The sequence below is a fragment of the Phialemonium atrogriseum genome (assembly GCF_030411735.1).
Source record: "Phialemonium atrogriseum strain 8032-3 unplaced genomic scaffold QBC33scaffold_2, whole genome shotgun sequence".
Lineage (NCBI taxonomy): Eukaryota > Fungi > Ascomycota > Sordariomycetes > Cephalothecales > Cephalothecaceae > Phialemonium > Phialemonium atrogriseum.
Genome location: NW_026848139.1, coordinates 856,040 through 873,183, shown reverse-complemented (window position 1 = coordinate 873,183; position 17,144 = coordinate 856,040). Strand labels below are relative to the sequence as shown.

Sequence of the window (17,144 nt, the reverse complement as noted above, 5' to 3'; positions counted from 1 at the left end):
GCGGCTTGGCTCTTCTGCCTGTTGGCCATCGCCACCACTTATTGTTGAGTCGGACCAGCGGAGCTGAGAGTTGAGAGTTGAGTAGCTGAGCTCGCGGGCTGAACATACTATTGCCAGGTTCGCCAATTGGAGGCGGATTCGTGCATGAACCTGCGTGGGAGCCATGCTGCGATGAATCAGTAGCGTCCCATATTTTGTTGGCACCATTGGTTTTTTTGGGGGGTCTTGGCGTAGCTTCACCACCGTGTGTGTAAAAGAGCGCCATATCGGGGGTGCGTATTTCCCCCGCGAATTGCGGTTCTACTATTACAAGTTAGTCTATGCAGTAGTTCCATTCCCCCAGAGATTCTAGCCTTTGGTGGACCCCTAGAACCTCTTGCCGGCTCCCTTGGAGTCTGGAGTACCTTTGTGGAGAAGGTTTGGAATGTTGCTGGGTGACTGAATCCGACGAAGTCTGGGGAGCTTGTCTCTTGGCAGTTGTAACTCTTGGCAGGTGTACTGTTCATACATATTTGTTGTTTTTGCCTCGTCGTTCTCTCTTCTGATTTGGGTGACAGAGAGAATATTCGCATTTCTTCAGAGTCATCAAAATGGAAGTCAACTTGGCTCCCGACCACGACCAGATCGAAAGCACCAGCAAGGAAAGTGTCGAATTTCAGCAAGATGGACGTGACGATGCCTCCTCTATCCGGTCGGAGGCCCTAGGCGATAACCTCCCCCCGGGCTACTTCTATTCCCCGCGGTTCATCGGCTGCCTTACAGTTAGTGATGACGTTGAGCTGCATGTGTCTCTGTATTCCAGGGTCTAACCGCCCAAATCTACCTAGGGGTTCTGTCTGTCGGCTCTCTCGGCATACATCTTCTTGATTCTACCCACCAATGTGCTGTCTTACATCAACGCTGATATCGGTACGAGGTTGCCTTACCCCTGAGACGGCAACTCCCGCTAACAATTCTATAGGGCCGAGCCCGTACATCTCCTGGGTCAATATTGCGCGAACCCTTGCTCTCTCCTTTACCTACACTATTCTCGGCCGCCTCTCCGATCTGTTCGGTCGACGATGGTTCTTCATCGGTGGCAACTGCGTTGCCATGATTGGCATCATTGTGAGCGCCACCGCTCAGAATGTTAACACCTTGATCGTTGGCGCCGCGGTGTATGGCCTCGGCGAGACTGTCCAGCTCAGCTTCAACGTCGCTATTGGAGAGCTGGTGCCCAACAAGTACCGGCCCATGGTGCTTTCGTTCATCTTCTTGACCAATGCACCGATCGCAACCTTCGGTCCTATTATGAGTAAAGGCTCCCTCCTGGTTCCGTCTGATATCTGCAGCTCCCTGACATGGCGACAGGCCGTAAATTGATCTCGAACCCGAATCTTGGCTGGCGATGGTGCTACTACATCAACATCATTTGTGTTGGCCTGGCGATCATCCTGCTCTTCTTTTTCTACCACCCTCCCACTTTCGACCTGCTGCACGAGAGGAAGACCAAGCGCCAGTTGCTGAAACAGCTGGATTGTGAGTCTATCACCTCTCTATGCCCCTGAATTTGGAGACCTGATTGACTGACATGGGCCCATAGACATCGGTATCTTCTTGTGGACGGCCGGTCTCACCCTCTTCCTAATGGGCGTCTCCTGGGGAGGCAGCATTTACCCCTGGAAGTCCGCCGCCGTTATTTCCAGCATACTTATTGGCGGTGCCATGCTGGTCGGTCTCTTCGTCTATGAGGGAACCGTGGATCTTAAATATCCTGCCATTCCGGTCAAGTTCTTTGCCAACCGCGGCTTCATCAGTCTTGTGGCTTGCGCGACAGTGGCGAGTGTAAGTGTCGTCAAGAGAGGGGGATTTCTCCTGGAGATCGTGTCTGACATGTTCTGTAGATGTTCTACTACTCGGCGGTGCTTCTCTGGCCTCAACAGGTTCAGGCTCTGTACACGAAAGACATCACTTATGCTGGCTGGCTCTCGGTGAGTACCAAGCGAGGCGAAATAATGCTGCACCAGACGAGAAAGCTGACGATGATTAGTCTACGGTAGCGAGCTCCACTGCTCTTGGCCAGATCTGCGCTGGTGCCATTGTTAAATGGGGAGGAAACGTTCGTTACTGGATCATTTTCTCCGCATTCGCCATGGTTGGCTTCGTGGCTGCCCTGGCTTCTCTCACGCCCGAGACCAAGAGTGCCGGAATCGCACTGACCATCCTTGGTCCTTTCTTTGTCGGCTTTATCGAGCTCGTCTCCCTTGCCCTCGCTCCGTTGTACTGCAAGCCATCCGACATCGGTCTCGCTTCAGGCTTGCTGGCATCGATCCGGTCCGCCGGCGGATCCATCGCCGTTGCCGTGTACAGCTCGATCCTAACGAACCGCCTGACCACGACGCTGCCGGATAATATTGGACCGGCGGCCACCGAGGCGGGACTCCCTTCGAGCGAGGTATCGGCCCTCGTCGCGGCGGTGCGGGCCGGGAAGCTCGCAACGTTCCCCGGCATCACAGCTGCCATCAAGGAGGCCGTCGAGCGGGTGCTCCCGATGGCGTATTCGCAGGCGTTCAAGACTGTCTACCTTGCCAGCTTGGGCTTCGGCGCCATCGCGATCATGGGAAGCCTGTTTTCCAAGGATGCCCAGAAGCACCTGAATGACAAGGTGGAGCGGAAGATGCATACTGTTGCAAAGACCACCGAGGAGAAGACAAAGGACGTGGTGTAAGACATGCATAATGTCTGAGCATGAGGAAGATGGATTGGATTTGGGGCTAGGCTCAGGCAATGAAGAAGTGGTGGTACGGTGTAGGAATATGGACTTCTCGGGGGTTAAGAGTTCAGCTTCGTCAGTTTCAAATTACGTGTAGCTAGACAGGCAATGTTCGAATGCCTCCTCCCTGAGATCCGTCCCTTTTTCAAACTGCTCTTACATGACCCCACGCTGTTCTGTAGGTACGTATGTACCTTCTGTGGCGCCTTCTGTGGCACCCTCCATACGCTCCCCCATAGGTCCCACACCCTGGACTATTACCCCGCAATTTCAGCCTAGCTTCCATTTCCGTGCCCTTTCAATGGTCAATGCTTTTGTTCCTCTTCTGGCGCACTCTTTTGGCGCCCTCTTTTTTCTCCTCTCCGCAAGGCACAACTCCACCACTCGCTTGGCTGTGATGACATGCTGTAGCACGTCGACTACCGGATGACGGACATGAAACCCGTTGTGTCGAATTCGTTCGATCAGGCACGAAATTCAGGTAGGCACCAAGGTTGACTTTTCCACTTCAACATGTCACCGCCGTCGGGCCCGTCAACCACTTCTGCCACGTCTCCGGGCTCATCCGAGTCCTCATGTGGGACTCTCACGGCTAAGGAGATTGAGATCCAACGGAAGAGGGCACGCGATCGCAAGTCTCAGCAGGCTATGCGAGACAGAACGAGATGGACGATTGGCAATCTGACCGAGCAGGTTACTTTTCTCACGCAAGCTCTCGAAGAAAGAGCGAGAGATGTGGGCATGCTTGATACCAGACTCCGCCTTCTGGAAACGGAGAACGCCCATCTTCGAACCCAAAATGCAGCCCTGCAGCTCAGTTTAATAGGATATTCGAATTCCCAGAACCCGTCAGACTCCGGATCAGTCAGAACCCCGGAGCCCAAACCATGGGAGATTCCACCCCTGAACACTTCACCATCGTGTATTGCCGACCAGATCCTGCAAGGCTTCCTGGATTCCAAAAGGGAAGAGCGTCTCGTGTCTCCAGCGGAAGCGGCAGAGAAGACCGCAGCGTACTCATCCAGCCCGAATTTGCTATCCTTGTTGCATAAGGATCAACGTACAAACGATGACATCAGCAATGTTGTCGGGGACATTATCCGCAGCTACCTTGAAATCGACACGCTGCCGAAGAAAGTCGCAACTTTCTATATCATGTCTACTCTTCTCAAGGTGAGCGACGAAACCGGGCAATGGAGGAAGTGCTATCGTCTGACGCTTGGCAGTGGATGGTTCTCATGGACAGACGAAGCTGGGACCTGATGCCAGACTGGCTAAAACCGACCCCACGCCAGCTAGTAATACCGCATGCAGCCTGGATTGACCGAATCCCCTGGTTCGTAACAAGATACATGTCCTGCTTGAAATCTATCCTGGCTTACTGATGAGGAACAGGCCGAAGGTCAGAGAATACCTTATCGGCCACCCTGATATCACCCTGGACGACTTCGCTGTGGCGTATAGCTCCTCGTTTTCTGTCACCTGGCCCTACGACCCGTCGCACATCCTCATCCACAATGCCGGTGGCCTAGGGGGCTGCAACAGCATCACTACTAACCCCGTCTATGAAGAACATATCCGTCAGCTGAAGAACTGGACCGTGGCAGAAGCTTTCCGCACCCGCTTCCCCGAGATCGCCATAATCATAGACGAGAGCTAGCCTTCTTGGTGTAACGAGGCCAGTAACAGGGGCTCCTACCCTTGCATGCAACCCGGCTGGCAAACTTACCAGCAGGATGGCACTACGCATGGGGCCAAAATCCGTGCGTAGGTTGGAGTAACAAGGCGCTAGCCACCGGGCTCCCCCGGGCTTTCGGCCTGGTTCAAGATGCCGTTAGTGGGTGAGCTTCCAGTGCGGGGTAGAGACAACACTGTTACAGTGCTAACGAACCCCAGGTGGAGAGACGCGTGCGAGTCATTAGCTGACCCACACACCTAAGTACGCAATTGGGGAGCTTCATGCTCCATAGGGATACCCTCGGTATACACCACCGTGATTCCAATTCAAATGGTAGCGCGGAAAGGCTGAAGGGATATGCGCATTCGCATTAGAAATCCGGTGCTGGTCATCATATCTTACGTCTCGGCGCCGACATTGGCTCCTGTCACCGACCAGCAAGCAGACAGACCCTCTACCAGTGAGCGTCGCGACACACCCTGCTATATTTCGAATCGAATCCATCAGCGTTGACTTATTGGAAAACACAGACAAAGAAGTCTCAGCCCTCCCTTGTCTATCACCAGCTGGACCCTACTGCCACACCCCCACACCCCTGCATCATGTCTGTCAACCGTGAGCGTCGCCGTCCAGTCCGCATTGGCGGTGCTTCTGGCGGATTTACGGACAGAGTTGCGGCGATCTCTCGTCTAGCTAGCGACCCCGACGTGGACGCCATTGTTGGGGACTGGCTGTCTGAAAATGTCATGACTGGTTATGGCGCTGGTAAGGCCCGCAGAGACGCAGCCGGCAGCAGGAAGGACCTACCTCTAGCCGAGAGGAGGAAGAACGCGCAGTTTGCCAGTACCTTTTTGCAGTGTTTCGAGCCCGCCATCAGCAAGCTCGCTCAAAATGGGGCAAAACTCGCCGTAAATGCAGGCGCCAGCGACACAGAGCTCCTAGCAGAGATCTGCCAAGACATGGTGAAAGCTGCCTGCCTTGACTTGAAGGTAGCCTGGGTAGAAGGCGACGATGTCACGGTCCCTTTCAAGCAGATGGTGGCCGAGGGAGCCACGTTCAAGAGTCTGACTGATGGGAAGACCTTGGAAGGATGGGGCTTTGAGCCTCTATGTGCCCAGGCATATCTGGGGAGCCTGGGAATCGCCGAAGCGTTGCGTCAAGGTGCGGATATTGTTATCTGCGGCCGGTAAGTGGTGACTCCTTCTTACTCCCTTTTATCTCGTCCGTACGCTAACGACGACGCTGAAGAGTCTCAGATGCGGCTCCAACGATTGGAGTTGCCGCATGGTGGCACGGCTGGAGAGCTGAGCAACTGGATGAGCTTGCTGGCGCCTTGATCGCGGGCCACATTATTGAATGTTCGGCATTTGTCACCGGCGGCTATTACAGCCGCTTTAAGGACTTGATGAAGTCGAAGAAGCACCTGAACCTAGGCTTCCCGATAGCAGAAGTGCACCACAACGGCGAGTGTGATATTGCCAAGGAGAAGAACACCAATGGTGTGGTGAACGTCGAGACTGTCACTTCACAACTGGTGTATGAGATCTCGGGACCTCTCTACTTCAACTCTGACGTTGTCGCGGATCTCCACCAGATCTCTGTCGAACAAGCCGGAGAAGATCGCGTTCATGTCAGCGGTGTGAAGGGACTTCCGCCTCCTCCTACCACGCGGTGCGGTATCACAGCCCAAGGAGGCTTCCAAGCCGAATGGCACTTCTACCTGGTCGGCTTAGACATCGAAGAGAAGTGTCAGTGGATGGAAGAGCAAGCACGCTACGCTATTGGAGAGGAGCTCATCAGCAAGTTCTCGATGTTGAAGTTCCACGTTCACGGCACCTCTCCCGCCAACCCTCCAAATCAAGAGGTCGCAACAGTGGACTTTAGGATTTTTGCGCAGGCCCGCGACGCTGCTCTATTTGATCCAAGCTTACCAGACGGTTTCAGCCGCAAGTTGTACGAGACTGTGTTGCAATCATGCCCTGTAAGTTACAGTCCCCGCACTAGACAAAATGAAGGCCTGGCGCTGACCAGGAAAAAGGGCGTTTCGCGGCCAAACGATCTACGGCAGTCAACGGCAAAGAGCTACTTTGAGTATTTTGTCACTCTGATTCCGCAGAGCGCATGCAATCATCGCGTGCACTTCCTGTTTGGGGACAAGTGCACGATCGACATCCCAACGCCGCCAACTGTGAGGGAATATGGCCCTCAGGAGTCTTACAACACCAGAAATCCGGTGGCACTGGAGCAATTCGGTGAGGTGGAGGAGGCACCTCTTGGGCGCATCGCCCTAGGCCGCTCCGGCGACAAGGCGTCTGATGCGAATGTCGGTTTCTTCGTCCCTGACGCGGAGCAGTGGGATTGGCTGCGGACATTCTTGACCATCGAGAAACTCAAGGAGCTCCTAGGCCCGCACGAGTACTTGGGGGGTCGCATAGACAGATTCGAGATGCCAAATATCCGCGCAGTGCATTTCTTGCTGAAGGACCATCTGGACAGGGGGTACAATTCGGGCTCCAAGCTGGACACACTCGCAAAGAATCTCTGTGAGTACCTGCGGGCGAAATACGTGCCCATCCCGCGCAAGTTCCTCGAAACGGGGAGCATCCTGTAGCCGATGGGGGCCCGGGTGGCTCGGTGCGGAGAACGTGGGATGAGCCGAGTTCAAAAAGTCGTTTCTACGGGTATAAGATTCCGCACGGCGTGGTTCGTAACTAGTGCCATCCGTAGTTTGGAAAATGGGGGGGTGTCTACTTATCTTAGGTACATACAAACACACCTAGCTATGCCACACATATATATGATCTCCATCCTCCCCATGAATCATTGCCTCGCAATCTGTAGTAAACACTCCGGGCCCTCCAAATCAAGACCACGCACCACCACCACGCACAACCACCACGCACCACCACCATGTCCTCCTCTCCCCAGCAATTCGCCAACAAGGTCATCGCCATCACCGGCGGCGCCTCCGGCATCGGCCTCGCAACAGCCCACCTCCTAGCCAGCCGCGGCGCTCGGCTCTCTCTCGCGGACCTCTCGCAGGAGGGCCTCGAGCGGGCCAAGGCGGAGATCCAGGCGGCGCACCCAAGCGCCGAAGTGCTCACGACGGCGCTCGACGTGCGGCGGGCCGACGCCGTGGACGCGTGGGTGAGGGACACAGTCTCGCGGCTGGGCGGGCTCGACGGCGCGGCCAACCTCGCGGGGGTGATCCCGGCGTCGATCGGCACGAGGGGCGTCGCGCAGCAGGACGCGGCCGAGTGGGAGTTCGTCGTCGGCGTCAACCTGACGGGCGTCATGCACTGCCTGCGGGCGCAGCTGGCGGTCATGACGGCGGCGGAGGGGGGGGCCAGGGGCGGGAGTGTGGTCAATGCGAGCAGTATCGCGGGACTGACGGGGCGGGAGAATAATGCTAGCTATGCGGCGAGTAAGCACGGCGTGCTTGGGCTGACGAGGAGTGCTGCGAAGGAGGTGGGTGTTAAGGGGATTAGGGTTAACTCGATTTGCCCGTGAGTGTTCTTCCTTTTTCTACCTCTTGAGATTCCTCTCCCCTTTCTCGACTTCACCCCCCATTTCCTGCCTGCCCCCGCTGCCTGTGTTGGCTTCTCGCCATTCGGGAAGAGAGGAAACAAAACTGAGACAAGAACAGAGGTCGGATAGACACCCCGATGGCCCGGAACGCAGCCGCCATCTCAAAGGATTCGGGCTCGATCCTGGGGGTCAGCGGCAACGCCGACGCCTTCTCGGACGTGGCGCTCAAGCGCAGCGGGACGGCCGAGGAGGTCGCAAAGCTGATCGCGTTCCTGCTCAGCGACGAGTCGACGTACATCACGGGGACTTCAATCAGCATTGACGGGGGTTGGTTCTGCTAGATTTTTGTGCGTGGTTATTTATAGGGACGAGCTAGACGAGATAGAAGGATTCGGCCTCTCCCAATCTAAAATAGACGCTCTTCGTTTATCACCTCTTCCGGCAGCGGCATCGTGTTCTTCAGCCTCACGTCGCAGATCCTGCAGATCTCGATGGCGATGTCGTATGCCGCCTGCAGCTGTTCCCTGGTCCCTCCGTTCCTGATCGTCCCCCTCATGTGCCAGGCGACCTCGGCCGTGACGTCCATGGGCACCAGCGTGGCGATGTTGAGCAGGCTGGTGGTGACGGAGTCGACGACGCTGACGTCGGACTGGTAGTACCCGTAGATGGTCGTGACGATGAGGGTGCGCAGGTCCGGCCAGTACCGGTCCATGGTGTCCAGGAAGGGGTCCAGGTCCGCCCGGAAGATGTTGCGCATGTAGGCTAGGCCGCGCTCATCTGTATCGGCGGGCACTTGGATGTGGTTCCTGCTTGATGTTGTCTCGTTCGAGTCTGGCCCTGGTATCACTGTGATGAGGGCTCTGAAGGCGTTGATCACCCTTGGGATGCCGTATATGATGCTCGTTTTGATGAGCGACTCTGTGGGGAGGAAGGAGGCGGTTTAGCGGCCCGAACAATTGATCAAGGCTCTGTCTGGATCATTAACCTTTTATCCTACGCAAGACTCGTTTATGAAACTCGACGTCTGCCTGATGGGGTCGGATGGCGGTGGTGAAGACGTCCGCAACGTATTTGCCTTGGTTGCAAGCTGCAAAGGAACATGCCTGCCACCCAGTTTAGTGTCAATCTTTGCTCTGTGGTTCAAGTTTATATTACTGCAATGCAATACCATGAATCTTCCAGATTCATGCCGTGAGACCTCTTTGCAAGTGATTCGATGAATACGGAGGCACTCTCATCCATGGCGTGGTTTGTTTCGTGTTGCACTGCCATTGTATCGATTTGATTTCGTCGATCTTTGATGGTTTTTCTAATGGAGTGGGAAGGGGATAGAGCCTCTCGCATGGATGTTTGAGAGTGTTGCTGGTATAAACGCTGGTAGAACCACAGTTTTGTCAACCAACGTTGCTTCTCGGATTTCCTTACCCGCAATCATTGTGAATTAGCAAGATTGTTGGTCAATTTGAGACGGAGAGTTGGAAAGCCTGCAGAAACTGCCTTGAATTCATCTGTTGTCAAAAAATGAAGATCAACGCTGTGTATATATCAACCAAATCGCATGAATGTAAACTATACAACAAAAACTATAACTTGGCCACCTTCGTTGCCCTCTTCTCCGCTACCATCTCGGGGAGCTGTCTCCTCACAATCTTGCCAGTCGATGTTTTGGGAATCGTTTCCAGGTGGAACAGACCCCCCCTCAACCGCTTGTAAGGCGCCACTCTCTCATCGACAAACCTCTTGATCTCCACTAGGGTCTTCTCGATGTCCCGGGCTTCGACTGCACTGGACAGCTCTACACATCCAAGTGGCACTTCAGAGTCCCCGTCCGTTATGCCACAGACGCCCGCTTCGGCGACCAAAGGATGCGTGAGAAGGACTGCCTCCAGCTCAACCGGGGCGATCTGATTCCCCTTGTACTTGATCAACTCCTTCTTCCTCCCTGTAAGCCAGAGGAAGCCGTCTCCATCCATTTTCACAATGTCACCCGTGCACAGCCACCCGTCATGGAACGTGGCGGCCGTCTCTGCGTCGTTATCCTTGTATCCCATAAAGACGGTCGGTCCCTTGACGAGGCACTGCCCGTCAGTCCCCAGGGCCACATCCTCAAAGTTGTCGTCCACGATCCGGATGGACGCTCCGGCGACGGGCTTGCCGACCGAGCCTGCTCGCGCTGACTGAGACTCCCTGAGCATGGCAATCGTGCCCTCCGTCATGCCGTAGCCGTTGAGGATGGTGACGCTGGAGCTGAGGATCTTCTGCAGCTCCTGCGCCGTCTCCGCGGCCAGCGAGGCGCTCGAACACATAATTGTGTGTATCGACTTCAGGTCCAGGCGCCTCACCGCCGGGTCCTTGGTCATCCTGACCGCAGTCGCCGGGACGAGCCTCACGATCGTGGCCCGGATCTCGGCGCAGCGCTTCAAGTACGGCAGGAAGTCGTACTGCGCCATCGCGACCAGGTAGCAGCCCACGAAGGCCGGGAGCAGGACCCCCGAGACGAGGCCGTAGATGTGGGCGAAGGACGGGAAGAACACCTCCCTGGTGCGCGAGCTGTGGAGGAATGGGCTGGTGGACCGTACCGTCAGGAGGTATGCGATGAGGGTGTGGTGGGAAAGGACGACACCCTTGGGCTTCCCAGATGTACCGGAACTAAAGCACATAGCGACTGGCACTTTTGTGTTGTCCTTGCCCGTCAAGTCGTAGGGGGCCAATGGCTTGCGCACGTTGGATATGAAGTCCCTGGGAAACTTTGCCCGGTTTAGCAAATATTGGTCTACTAGACAAATATCTCGGTGTACCCTCCTTACCTGAGGCAAGCTGGTGGTGGTCTGTATCAAGGGCTCCTGAAGAACAATGACTGCTGGAGGCGCCGACAATTTCATGAGTTTCAACGCCGCCTCAACCTTCGGGAGGAGAGTGCCGTCTACAGCGATGAGTTTCGGTTTGGCAGTTTCGAAATAATGGACCAGCTCGTAACTGGTTGCCAACGGGTTCATGCCGCTGTTTGGTGCCGGCCCGGTTAGTTCTCCGTCGCCTTATTGATCGCATGCCATTCCCTTACCAAGTACAGCCGCCCGCCCACATGATGGAATGAGCCAACAAGGCCCAGCTCACGGAGTTGTTCGCATAGATGCTGACAACATCGCCCTCGCGGAGGTCGACGACATCCCGCAGGCCGGCTGCTCCCTGAGCGGCGAGCTTGCGGAGGTCACTGAAGCTGAGGTCGTGTCCCGGATTGTCGAAATCGCTGAAGATGGGCGTCTCCGGGGAAACATCGTCCGGGTTACTCGCGAGGAGGAATTGTGTCACTGAGACATCGCGGGGAACATTAATGGGAGGGAATTGTGACCGATACACTCGCTGTTGCGACATCGTGAAGATTTGGCTCGAACTTGGCAGCACAGCTTCCAGCGTGATAGCTTCGAGTTGTTTAACGTACTTCTCGGGTCTGCCGATGCCAATGGCTGCCACCCCAGATCTTGTAGCTACAAGTCGAAACAAGCCCAAAGCTACAATGATTCAGCAAATTCCCGTCCTGGAAATCATTTAGACACCCCCTTGCTTCTAAGCTTCCCATCGACCTGGTCAAGCTACTTCGGACTCCGACAGGAATAAGGGGAAAAGGGGATCTCCCATTGGGCAACACCATTTCTCACTAGTGATTCATTAGCTTGGGGCCCATCCCCCGCCCCCGGCCTCTTCCCCCGCATCTTGGCTCCGCCACGTGCTGGGGTAGTCCCCGGAGGGCCCCGGCCACTGTGCCTGGAAGACTGTGCGGGGTTCCACCGGCCGGCCGGCCGGCATCTCTAATCAAAATCTCTCTACTATGCAGTAGAGGGCCAACGCAGTTAGTGCCGGCTCCTAACTACTATACTATCATCGCTCCAAAACATTTCCCCGCAGGAAGTTGTTTACACAAGAACGAGATCCACAAGGCAGACCGATCGGCTAGTGGAGAAGTTTTCCGGGGACTACCGAATGAGTATCCGGGTTGTGCCTGGCAAGATGTCGATCCTAGGACTTAATCTTGACCTACTAATCCCAAAAATACTGCGGGAGAGGCTAGGCATCCGCTTCTAAAACCACCTATCATGGCTGTAGACATTGAGAAGACGAGCAGCAATAGTGGCCGGGACGAGGTGAAAGTGGGTGCTGTGTCCGACACGGAGCAGTCCGCCGCCGTCCACTCCGGCGATGGCGAAGGCGATGATGGCGAAGGCAAGATCACGTTCAAGACAAAGCTGGCGATTCTCGTGAGTTGAGCCCCGCCCCCGACCGAGAATCGTGATAAGCCGGTGCTAATCGGGATCTAGGCCCTCATCCTGATGTACGAGAGCTACCTGTTCACTCTGCTCATGCCCGCCGCCGTCTTGACCTACATCAATGCCGACCTCGGTCCTGACACAAGATACCCCTGGATCGCCATCTGGTAAGTACAGCAAAACCGCGAGGCTGATGTGAGATGCTCGAACCGACTAACCCATCTCAACCAGCTGGAACCTCGGAGCCTCCGTGATTGTGACCATTGGCGGTCGCCTCTCGGATATCGCGGGGCGGCGGTGGTTTCTGCTGTTCGGCGCCGTCGCAGGCGCAGTCGGGGCCCTCGTGGGTGCGACGGGCCAGAGCATCAACCAGATGATTGCCAGCGGCATCATCTTCGGCGTCGGCGGCGGCTTCCAGGAGATGTGCTTCGCCTGCGCCCAGGAGCTGGTCCCGAACAAGGACCGGTTCAAGACTCTGGGTACGTGGAGCAGCCCCCTGAAAGCGACCCTGAGTGGCACCTGAACTAACTCAAGATCAGGTGTCATGATCCTGGCGAACCACTTCAGCTCCTTCGCCCCCATCATCAGCTATGTCTTCATCGCATACACCAAGCCCGGCTGGCGAGCATGCTACTGGTGGTGCTTCGCCTGGGAGGCGACGACCGCCATCATGCTCTTCTTCTTCTACCACCCGCCGACGTTCAGAACCAAGCACAGCGATGATCAGAAGACGAAGATGCAACTCATCAAGGAGATCGACTACGTAGGCCTGCTCCTGTTCACCGCCGGGTGCTTGTTCATCCTCCTCGGCCTGAACTGGGGAGGAGGCCTGTACCCCTGGAAGAGCGCCCATGTTATCGCCACGATCGTCGTCGGGTTTGTGTGCTTCGTTGCTTTGGGATTCTGGGAGGCTTACGTGCCCCTGAAATACCCAATCCTGCCACCTCATCTGTTTGTTCAATGGCGAAAGTAGGCTTGATTATCCACCATCCCAACCCTTCCTGCTGAACCTAGGTGCTAATCATACGGCTGGACAGATTCACCAGTTTCCTAGTCGTCTGCTTCGTGGCCGGCATGCTGTATTACAGCATGAACGTGTGAGTCGCCGCCCAAAAGATTGCTCCAAAACGAAAACCAGGCCACTAACCAACCTCCCGCAGCATCTGGCCGCGTCAATCCGGGCTCCTGTGGGTGCCAGCCAACAAGCCCATCATCCGCGGCGTATACGCCAACCTGGTCTCATTCGGCACCATCATCGCGGGTTGGTACTGCGTGGGCGTGATGCCGTGGATCAAGCACGAGCGGTGGCAGCTGATCGGCATGATGGTGGTCCAGACGGCGCTGATCGGCTCGCTCGCGTCCGTCGGGATCCACGACAAGGCGCAGGCCATCGGCACCGTCATCGCCGTGGCGACGGTCAACCTGCCGCCGTCGCCGCTCTCCTTCGGCATGGTCGGCCTGCACCTCGACGACCAGGCCGACATCGGCGTCGCCGTCGGCCTCATCAGCACCTTCCGCCTCATCGGCGGCGCCATCGCCACCGCCATCTACACGTCCATCCAGACCAGCCGCTACGCCCAGGTCATGCCCGGCCGCGTCGCCGACGCCGCCGCCGCCGCCGGCTTCGACGGCTCCGTGCCGGCCCTGGTTGCTGCCGCGGGGGCTAACACGGCCGCCGCCTACGCCGCCGTGCAAGGTGCTACGGGCTCTGTGGTTGCTGCCGTGCAGGAGGCCGTCAAGGAGGCTAACTCGGAGGCCTACAAGCTCGTGTACCTGGTTGCCATCGCCTTTGGCGCGCTGGCCATCGGGGCGGCGTTTAGCACCAAGGGCGTGGATGCGAAGTCTAGGTCGGTGCACACTGCGGCGAGGTTAGAGAATGAAAAGGTGGAGGTAAAGGTGGTGGATTGATATACTCTTGTAGAGTAGACATACCCCTTTAGACTAGATATACTCTTGTAGACTAGATGTACTCTTGTAGAGTAGACATACCCCTTTAGACTAGATATACTCTTAATAGACTAGATAGCATCACCATGGGAGGCAGTTCATGGCAATCGCAGCCGCCCGGCTGAGGATTAAACAAAATCAAGCTGGGACATCCCAGGGATATCCAATTCTCGCTGTATCGTCACAAGAGCGGACTGACTGCTCAGTTAGACCTTATGTGCCCTGGTGTGACATGATTTAGCAGTAGCGAAGCGCGTCCTTCCTCGACAGTCTAGGGAGCGCTAGGGGGCAAACTAGATTTCTTTGACCAGATTGCCTGGATTATGTTGCTTGCCGAGACTACCTCTTGCGGAATCACTGATTACCCAACAAGTCTGGTCCGCTCTGCCTGACTCCCCTCGTCTTCACTTTCCTCCCCACTCTCTTCTTCATCCCCATCTTCTTCGTCGTCCTCATCCTCATCATCTTCCTCTTCCTCATCGGAGTCTTCTTCCTCTGTCTCCTCACTCTCATCCTCTTCTTCCCCTTCAGCCAGCCAGTCATCGAGCGACTTGACGCCGACGCCACTCCCCGTACCGTTCGCAGGCCCAGCCGACGACCTGGCCACGCTATCGAGTGCTTCCGCAGCCGGGACGACCCTCTTCTCCCCGTATCCCGAGCCGAGCGTCTCCGAATCCCTCAGCCTCGGATCGGGCTCCCTCCCCTCCTCGACCCAGTCGGGGAGGGACTCGTAGCCCCTCAGGCCGTGCACGCCGCCGCCGCCCGCAAGCACAAGCGCCGACGAGCCGAGCATGTAGCCCTTTCTCGCTTCCGAGGGGCTGGGGGCCTGCGGCGCCGGCTTGGGGGCGAGGAGCATCAGCGTCGCCAGCTGCGGCACGGCGAGGAGTGCCTTGTAGAGGCGGGCGCGGTCACGCAGGTCGTACGAGGTGTCGTAGCGGACCAAGTGAAGCACATATGTCCAGAGTTTTGCGGCGGGGTGGTCGTCGTCCTCTAGGAGCTTTGGTAGGGAAGTAGGCTCGTCGCCCGAGGCTGCTTGGGCGACCTCAGTCTCGCGGTTCAGGTGGTGGAGATACACCTTTGCCGCGAGGAGCACGATCTGCCGCTTCGCCACTTCGGACTCGGACGTGAAGCCCTTCAGGAGGATGCGCAGCACGTCGGCCGCGATATTATCTTCGCCATTGAGAGCCGAGAACTCCCCAACCAGCCATATGATGGTCGCCCTGGCCTGCGGATCGGTTGCGCTGTCGAGATTCTTTGCTAATCGAACCACTGTCGCAACATGTGCCGTGGGATCTTTTTGGATGAGGTGGCGAATCACGGTCAAGCTCTCCGCAGCCAGGATGCCGTCGAGACTCGTGATCTGTCCGAGCAGGAGACGCAGGCAGCGGGGTGCAGTGGCGGGATCGGTCTGCGCACACCTGCCAATCGCCCTCACGGCTTCCCGCACGAGCAGCTTGTCGCTCCCGCGACTAAAATGCTCGAGCTCATTCAAGATGAGACTCTTTACATGGACGGGGGCGCAAGGGAAGACGAGGGTCAAGAACTCTAGCTTCAGTTCCCACACCGGTTGGGTGTCCGTTGCGCGGACCAGGAAGTGAGAAGCGTATTTGACAAAGTCGGCTGGCCTGTCTAGACAAATGGAGACGATATCGAAGAGCGCGACTTGCTGGATGTCCTGGGGGCCGCGCAGGAGAGCGATGAGCGGCCCGATGGCGGACTGCACATATGGCGCCGTGCCGACCGAGGCGTAACATCGGGCAACAGCAATGACGACTGCGGAATTACGAGACTGGAGGAGCGGCTTGATGCCGCTAAGTAGGAGCTCCAGGTCCGGATCGAGGAAGACGACCTCTTCGCCCTCCGGGCCCGCGTCACCACCCTCGCCGTAGAAATCCTGTAGCTCAGCTCCTTGATTCTTGCTCTTGACCTTCCTTGTGCGCCTCGGGAAGCACCTCCGTGCATAGATCGTCATTAGCCTGAGAGTCGAAAGCTGACTCCATTCGTCCATATCCACAACTTTCTTGATCAAGCTCCGATAGTGCTGATGTATCAAGTCGACTCGTTCCGGGCAGACTTCCATGAACGCCGTGATGGCAGCTCCAGCAACGTAGTATTGCTTGTCTCCAAGCAGGGTGGACAGGTACTCCAACAGCTGCGGCAGCTGGCTGGGGTCAAGGCGGTAGCATTTCGGTATTGCCAACGCAGCTGCGCGACGAACGTATGGGCTCATGTCCCCCGCGCCCTTTTTGACCGCCAGAGAAACGATTTGGCTGATAACTGGGACTCGAATATTGGACATGGTACGCAGCGCTAGGGCGCGGACTTGCGGGTTGGCATCGGAGAGCGACTTCTGGATGGTATTGATGGATAGGAGGGCGACATCGGGGTCCTGTTCGGCATGGTGTACGAGGTAGATGTACACAAGTTTCTTGATCTCGAGGTTGGGCGACGCGATATTCTTGACGATGGAGGAGAAGAAGGGCAGCGTCTTTTGCGACCGGTACATCATCTGTAGGGAAGGACGTCAATGGTGAGTGCCCAACCGGGCCAGCGAACAGACCGAATATATACCGAGATGACGCGCCGCAGACCGTCGAGAACCTCCCTCTCGCTGCGGCTGTCGAGGAACTTCTTGATCTGGGGTCTATCGAGCGGCTTGGACGACGAGCCGCGCCCACTTCGGGCTGCCGAGGCGGCATCGAGCGTGAGGTCTCGAGCTGGCGAGGAGCTTCCATCAGCTGGGATCGTGGTGGATGGCACCAATAGAACTTACCGCTCTCCAGCAGGGTCGATATTCGGGATATAGTCTCCATGGCTAGAGCTTCCTTTCCACCTCCCCAAGGTCCCGTCTGATTTTCGGGTTGGCTTTTGACGACGGGGTCTGATGCGTGCTTATCGGATCTGGTGACATTATGGGGTTGAGACTTGGCGGGGTGGAATGACCATGTATGCAATTAAGCGTGTACTAGCACTTAAC

General features: G+C 56.6%; 7 protein-coding genes across 7 annotated transcripts; 4 read left to right on the top strand and 3 right to left on the bottom strand.

The window, feature by feature from the left end:
- Positions 1 to 590: 590 nt before the first annotated feature.
- QBC33DRAFT_615789 (fungal trichothecene efflux pump) lies at positions 591 to 2,892 on the top strand (the record flags this gene model as incomplete). The annotated part of the gene is made up of 7 exons (XM_060432642.1): positions 591 to 761; positions 828 to 909; positions 962 to 1,294; positions 1,351 to 1,518; positions 1,583 to 1,824; positions 1,884 to 1,970; positions 2,030 to 2,892. The coding sequence occupies 7 exons, from the start codon at positions 591 to 593 to the stop codon at positions 2,705 to 2,707; spliced, it is 1,761 nt and encodes a 586-aa protein (XP_060287781.1). The 3' UTR covers positions 2,708 to 2,892.
- A 1,830-nt stretch (positions 2,893 to 4,722) lies between these two features.
- On the top strand, positions 4,723 to 7,245 carry QBC33DRAFT_157111 (DUF1446-domain-containing protein). Its single transcript, XM_060422211.1, has 3 exons — positions 4,723 to 5,616; positions 5,679 to 6,411; positions 6,469 to 7,245. Exons 1-3 carry the CDS (start codon positions 5,033 to 5,035, stop codon positions 7,039 to 7,041), a joined length of 1,890 nt encoding a protein of 629 aa, XP_060287780.1. The 5' UTR covers positions 4,723 to 5,032; the 3' UTR covers positions 7,042 to 7,245.
- Positions 7,246 to 7,340: 95 nt separating this feature from the next.
- Positions 7,341 to 8,340, top strand: QBC33DRAFT_565717 (uncharacterized protein; the record flags this gene model as incomplete). The annotated part of the gene is made up of 2 exons (XM_060430426.1): positions 7,341 to 7,936; positions 8,077 to 8,340. The coding sequence occupies 2 exons, from the start codon at positions 7,341 to 7,343 to the stop codon at positions 8,297 to 8,299; spliced, it is 819 nt and encodes a 272-aa protein (XP_060287779.1). The 3' UTR covers positions 8,300 to 8,340.
- A 24-nt stretch (positions 8,341 to 8,364) lies between these two features.
- On the bottom strand, positions 8,365 to 9,200 carry QBC33DRAFT_554727 (uncharacterized protein; the record flags this gene model as incomplete). The annotated part of the gene is made up of 3 exons (XM_060429546.1): positions 8,365 to 8,876; positions 8,956 to 9,061; positions 9,114 to 9,200. The coding sequence occupies 3 exons, from the start codon at positions 9,198 to 9,200 to the stop codon at positions 8,365 to 8,367; spliced, it is 705 nt and encodes a 234-aa protein (XP_060287778.1).
- A 341-nt stretch (positions 9,201 to 9,541) lies between these two features.
- Positions 9,542 to 11,638, bottom strand: QBC33DRAFT_592014 (uncharacterized protein; the record flags this gene model as incomplete). Its single annotated transcript, XM_060431673.1, has 3 exons — positions 11,020 to 11,638; positions 10,766 to 10,958; positions 9,542 to 10,705 (listed from the first exon to the last, which is right to left on the bottom strand). The coding sequence occupies exons 1-3, from the start codon at positions 11,328 to 11,330 to the stop codon at positions 9,542 to 9,544; spliced, it is 1,668 nt and encodes a 555-aa protein (XP_060287777.1). The 5' UTR covers positions 11,331 to 11,638.
- A 411-nt stretch (positions 11,639 to 12,049) lies between these two features.
- QBC33DRAFT_592012 (MFS general substrate transporter) lies at positions 12,050 to 14,328 on the top strand (the record flags this gene model as incomplete). Its single annotated transcript, XM_060431672.1, has 6 exons — positions 12,050 to 12,211; positions 12,272 to 12,387; positions 12,452 to 12,699; positions 12,760 to 13,189; positions 13,258 to 13,317; positions 13,381 to 14,328. The coding sequence occupies 6 exons, from the start codon at positions 12,050 to 12,052 to the stop codon at positions 14,126 to 14,128; spliced, it is 1,764 nt and encodes a 587-aa protein (XP_060287776.1). The 3' UTR covers positions 14,129 to 14,328.
- Positions 14,110 to 17,051, bottom strand: QBC33DRAFT_524048 (adaptin N terminal region-domain-containing protein). The gene is made up of 3 exons (XM_060426697.1): positions 16,941 to 17,051; positions 16,739 to 16,884; positions 14,110 to 16,676 (listed from the first exon to the last, which is right to left on the bottom strand). The coding sequence occupies exons 1-3, from the start codon at positions 16,978 to 16,980 to the stop codon at positions 14,529 to 14,531; spliced, it is 2,334 nt and encodes a 777-aa protein (XP_060287775.1). The 5' UTR covers positions 16,981 to 17,051; the 3' UTR covers positions 14,110 to 14,528.
- Between the last annotated feature and the right edge of the window lie 93 nt (positions 17,052 to 17,144).

What these genes read in the sequence shown, in the direction of transcription:
- QBC33DRAFT_524048 (XM_060426697.1), bottom strand. Translation starts at nt 16,980, where the DNA reads ATGGAGACTATATCCCGAATATCGACCCTGCTGGAGAGCG. An exon ending in ATCGACCCTGCTGGAGAGCG is followed by an intron (nt 16,885 to 16,940) that starts GTAAGTTCTATT and finishes GCTCCTCGCCAG; the next exon opens with CTCGAGACCTCACGCTCGAT. An exon ending in GTCTGCGGCGCGTCATCTCG is followed by an intron (nt 16,677 to 16,738) that starts GTATATATTCGG and finishes CCTTCCCTACAG; the next exon opens with ATGATGTACCGGTCGCAAAA.
- QBC33DRAFT_157111 (XM_060422211.1), top strand. Translation starts at nt 5,033, where the DNA reads ATGTCTGTCAACCGTGAGCGTCGCCGTCCAGTCCGCATTGGCGGTGCT. An exon ending in GATATTGTTATCTGCGGCCG is followed by an intron (nt 5,617 to 5,678) that starts GTAAGTGGTGAC and finishes ACGACGCTGAAG; the next exon opens with AGTCTCAGATGCGGCTCCAA. An exon ending in CTGTGTTGCAATCATGCCCT is followed by an intron (nt 6,412 to 6,468) that starts GTAAGTTACAGT and finishes ACCAGGAAAAAG; the next exon opens with GGCGTTTCGCGGCCAAACGA.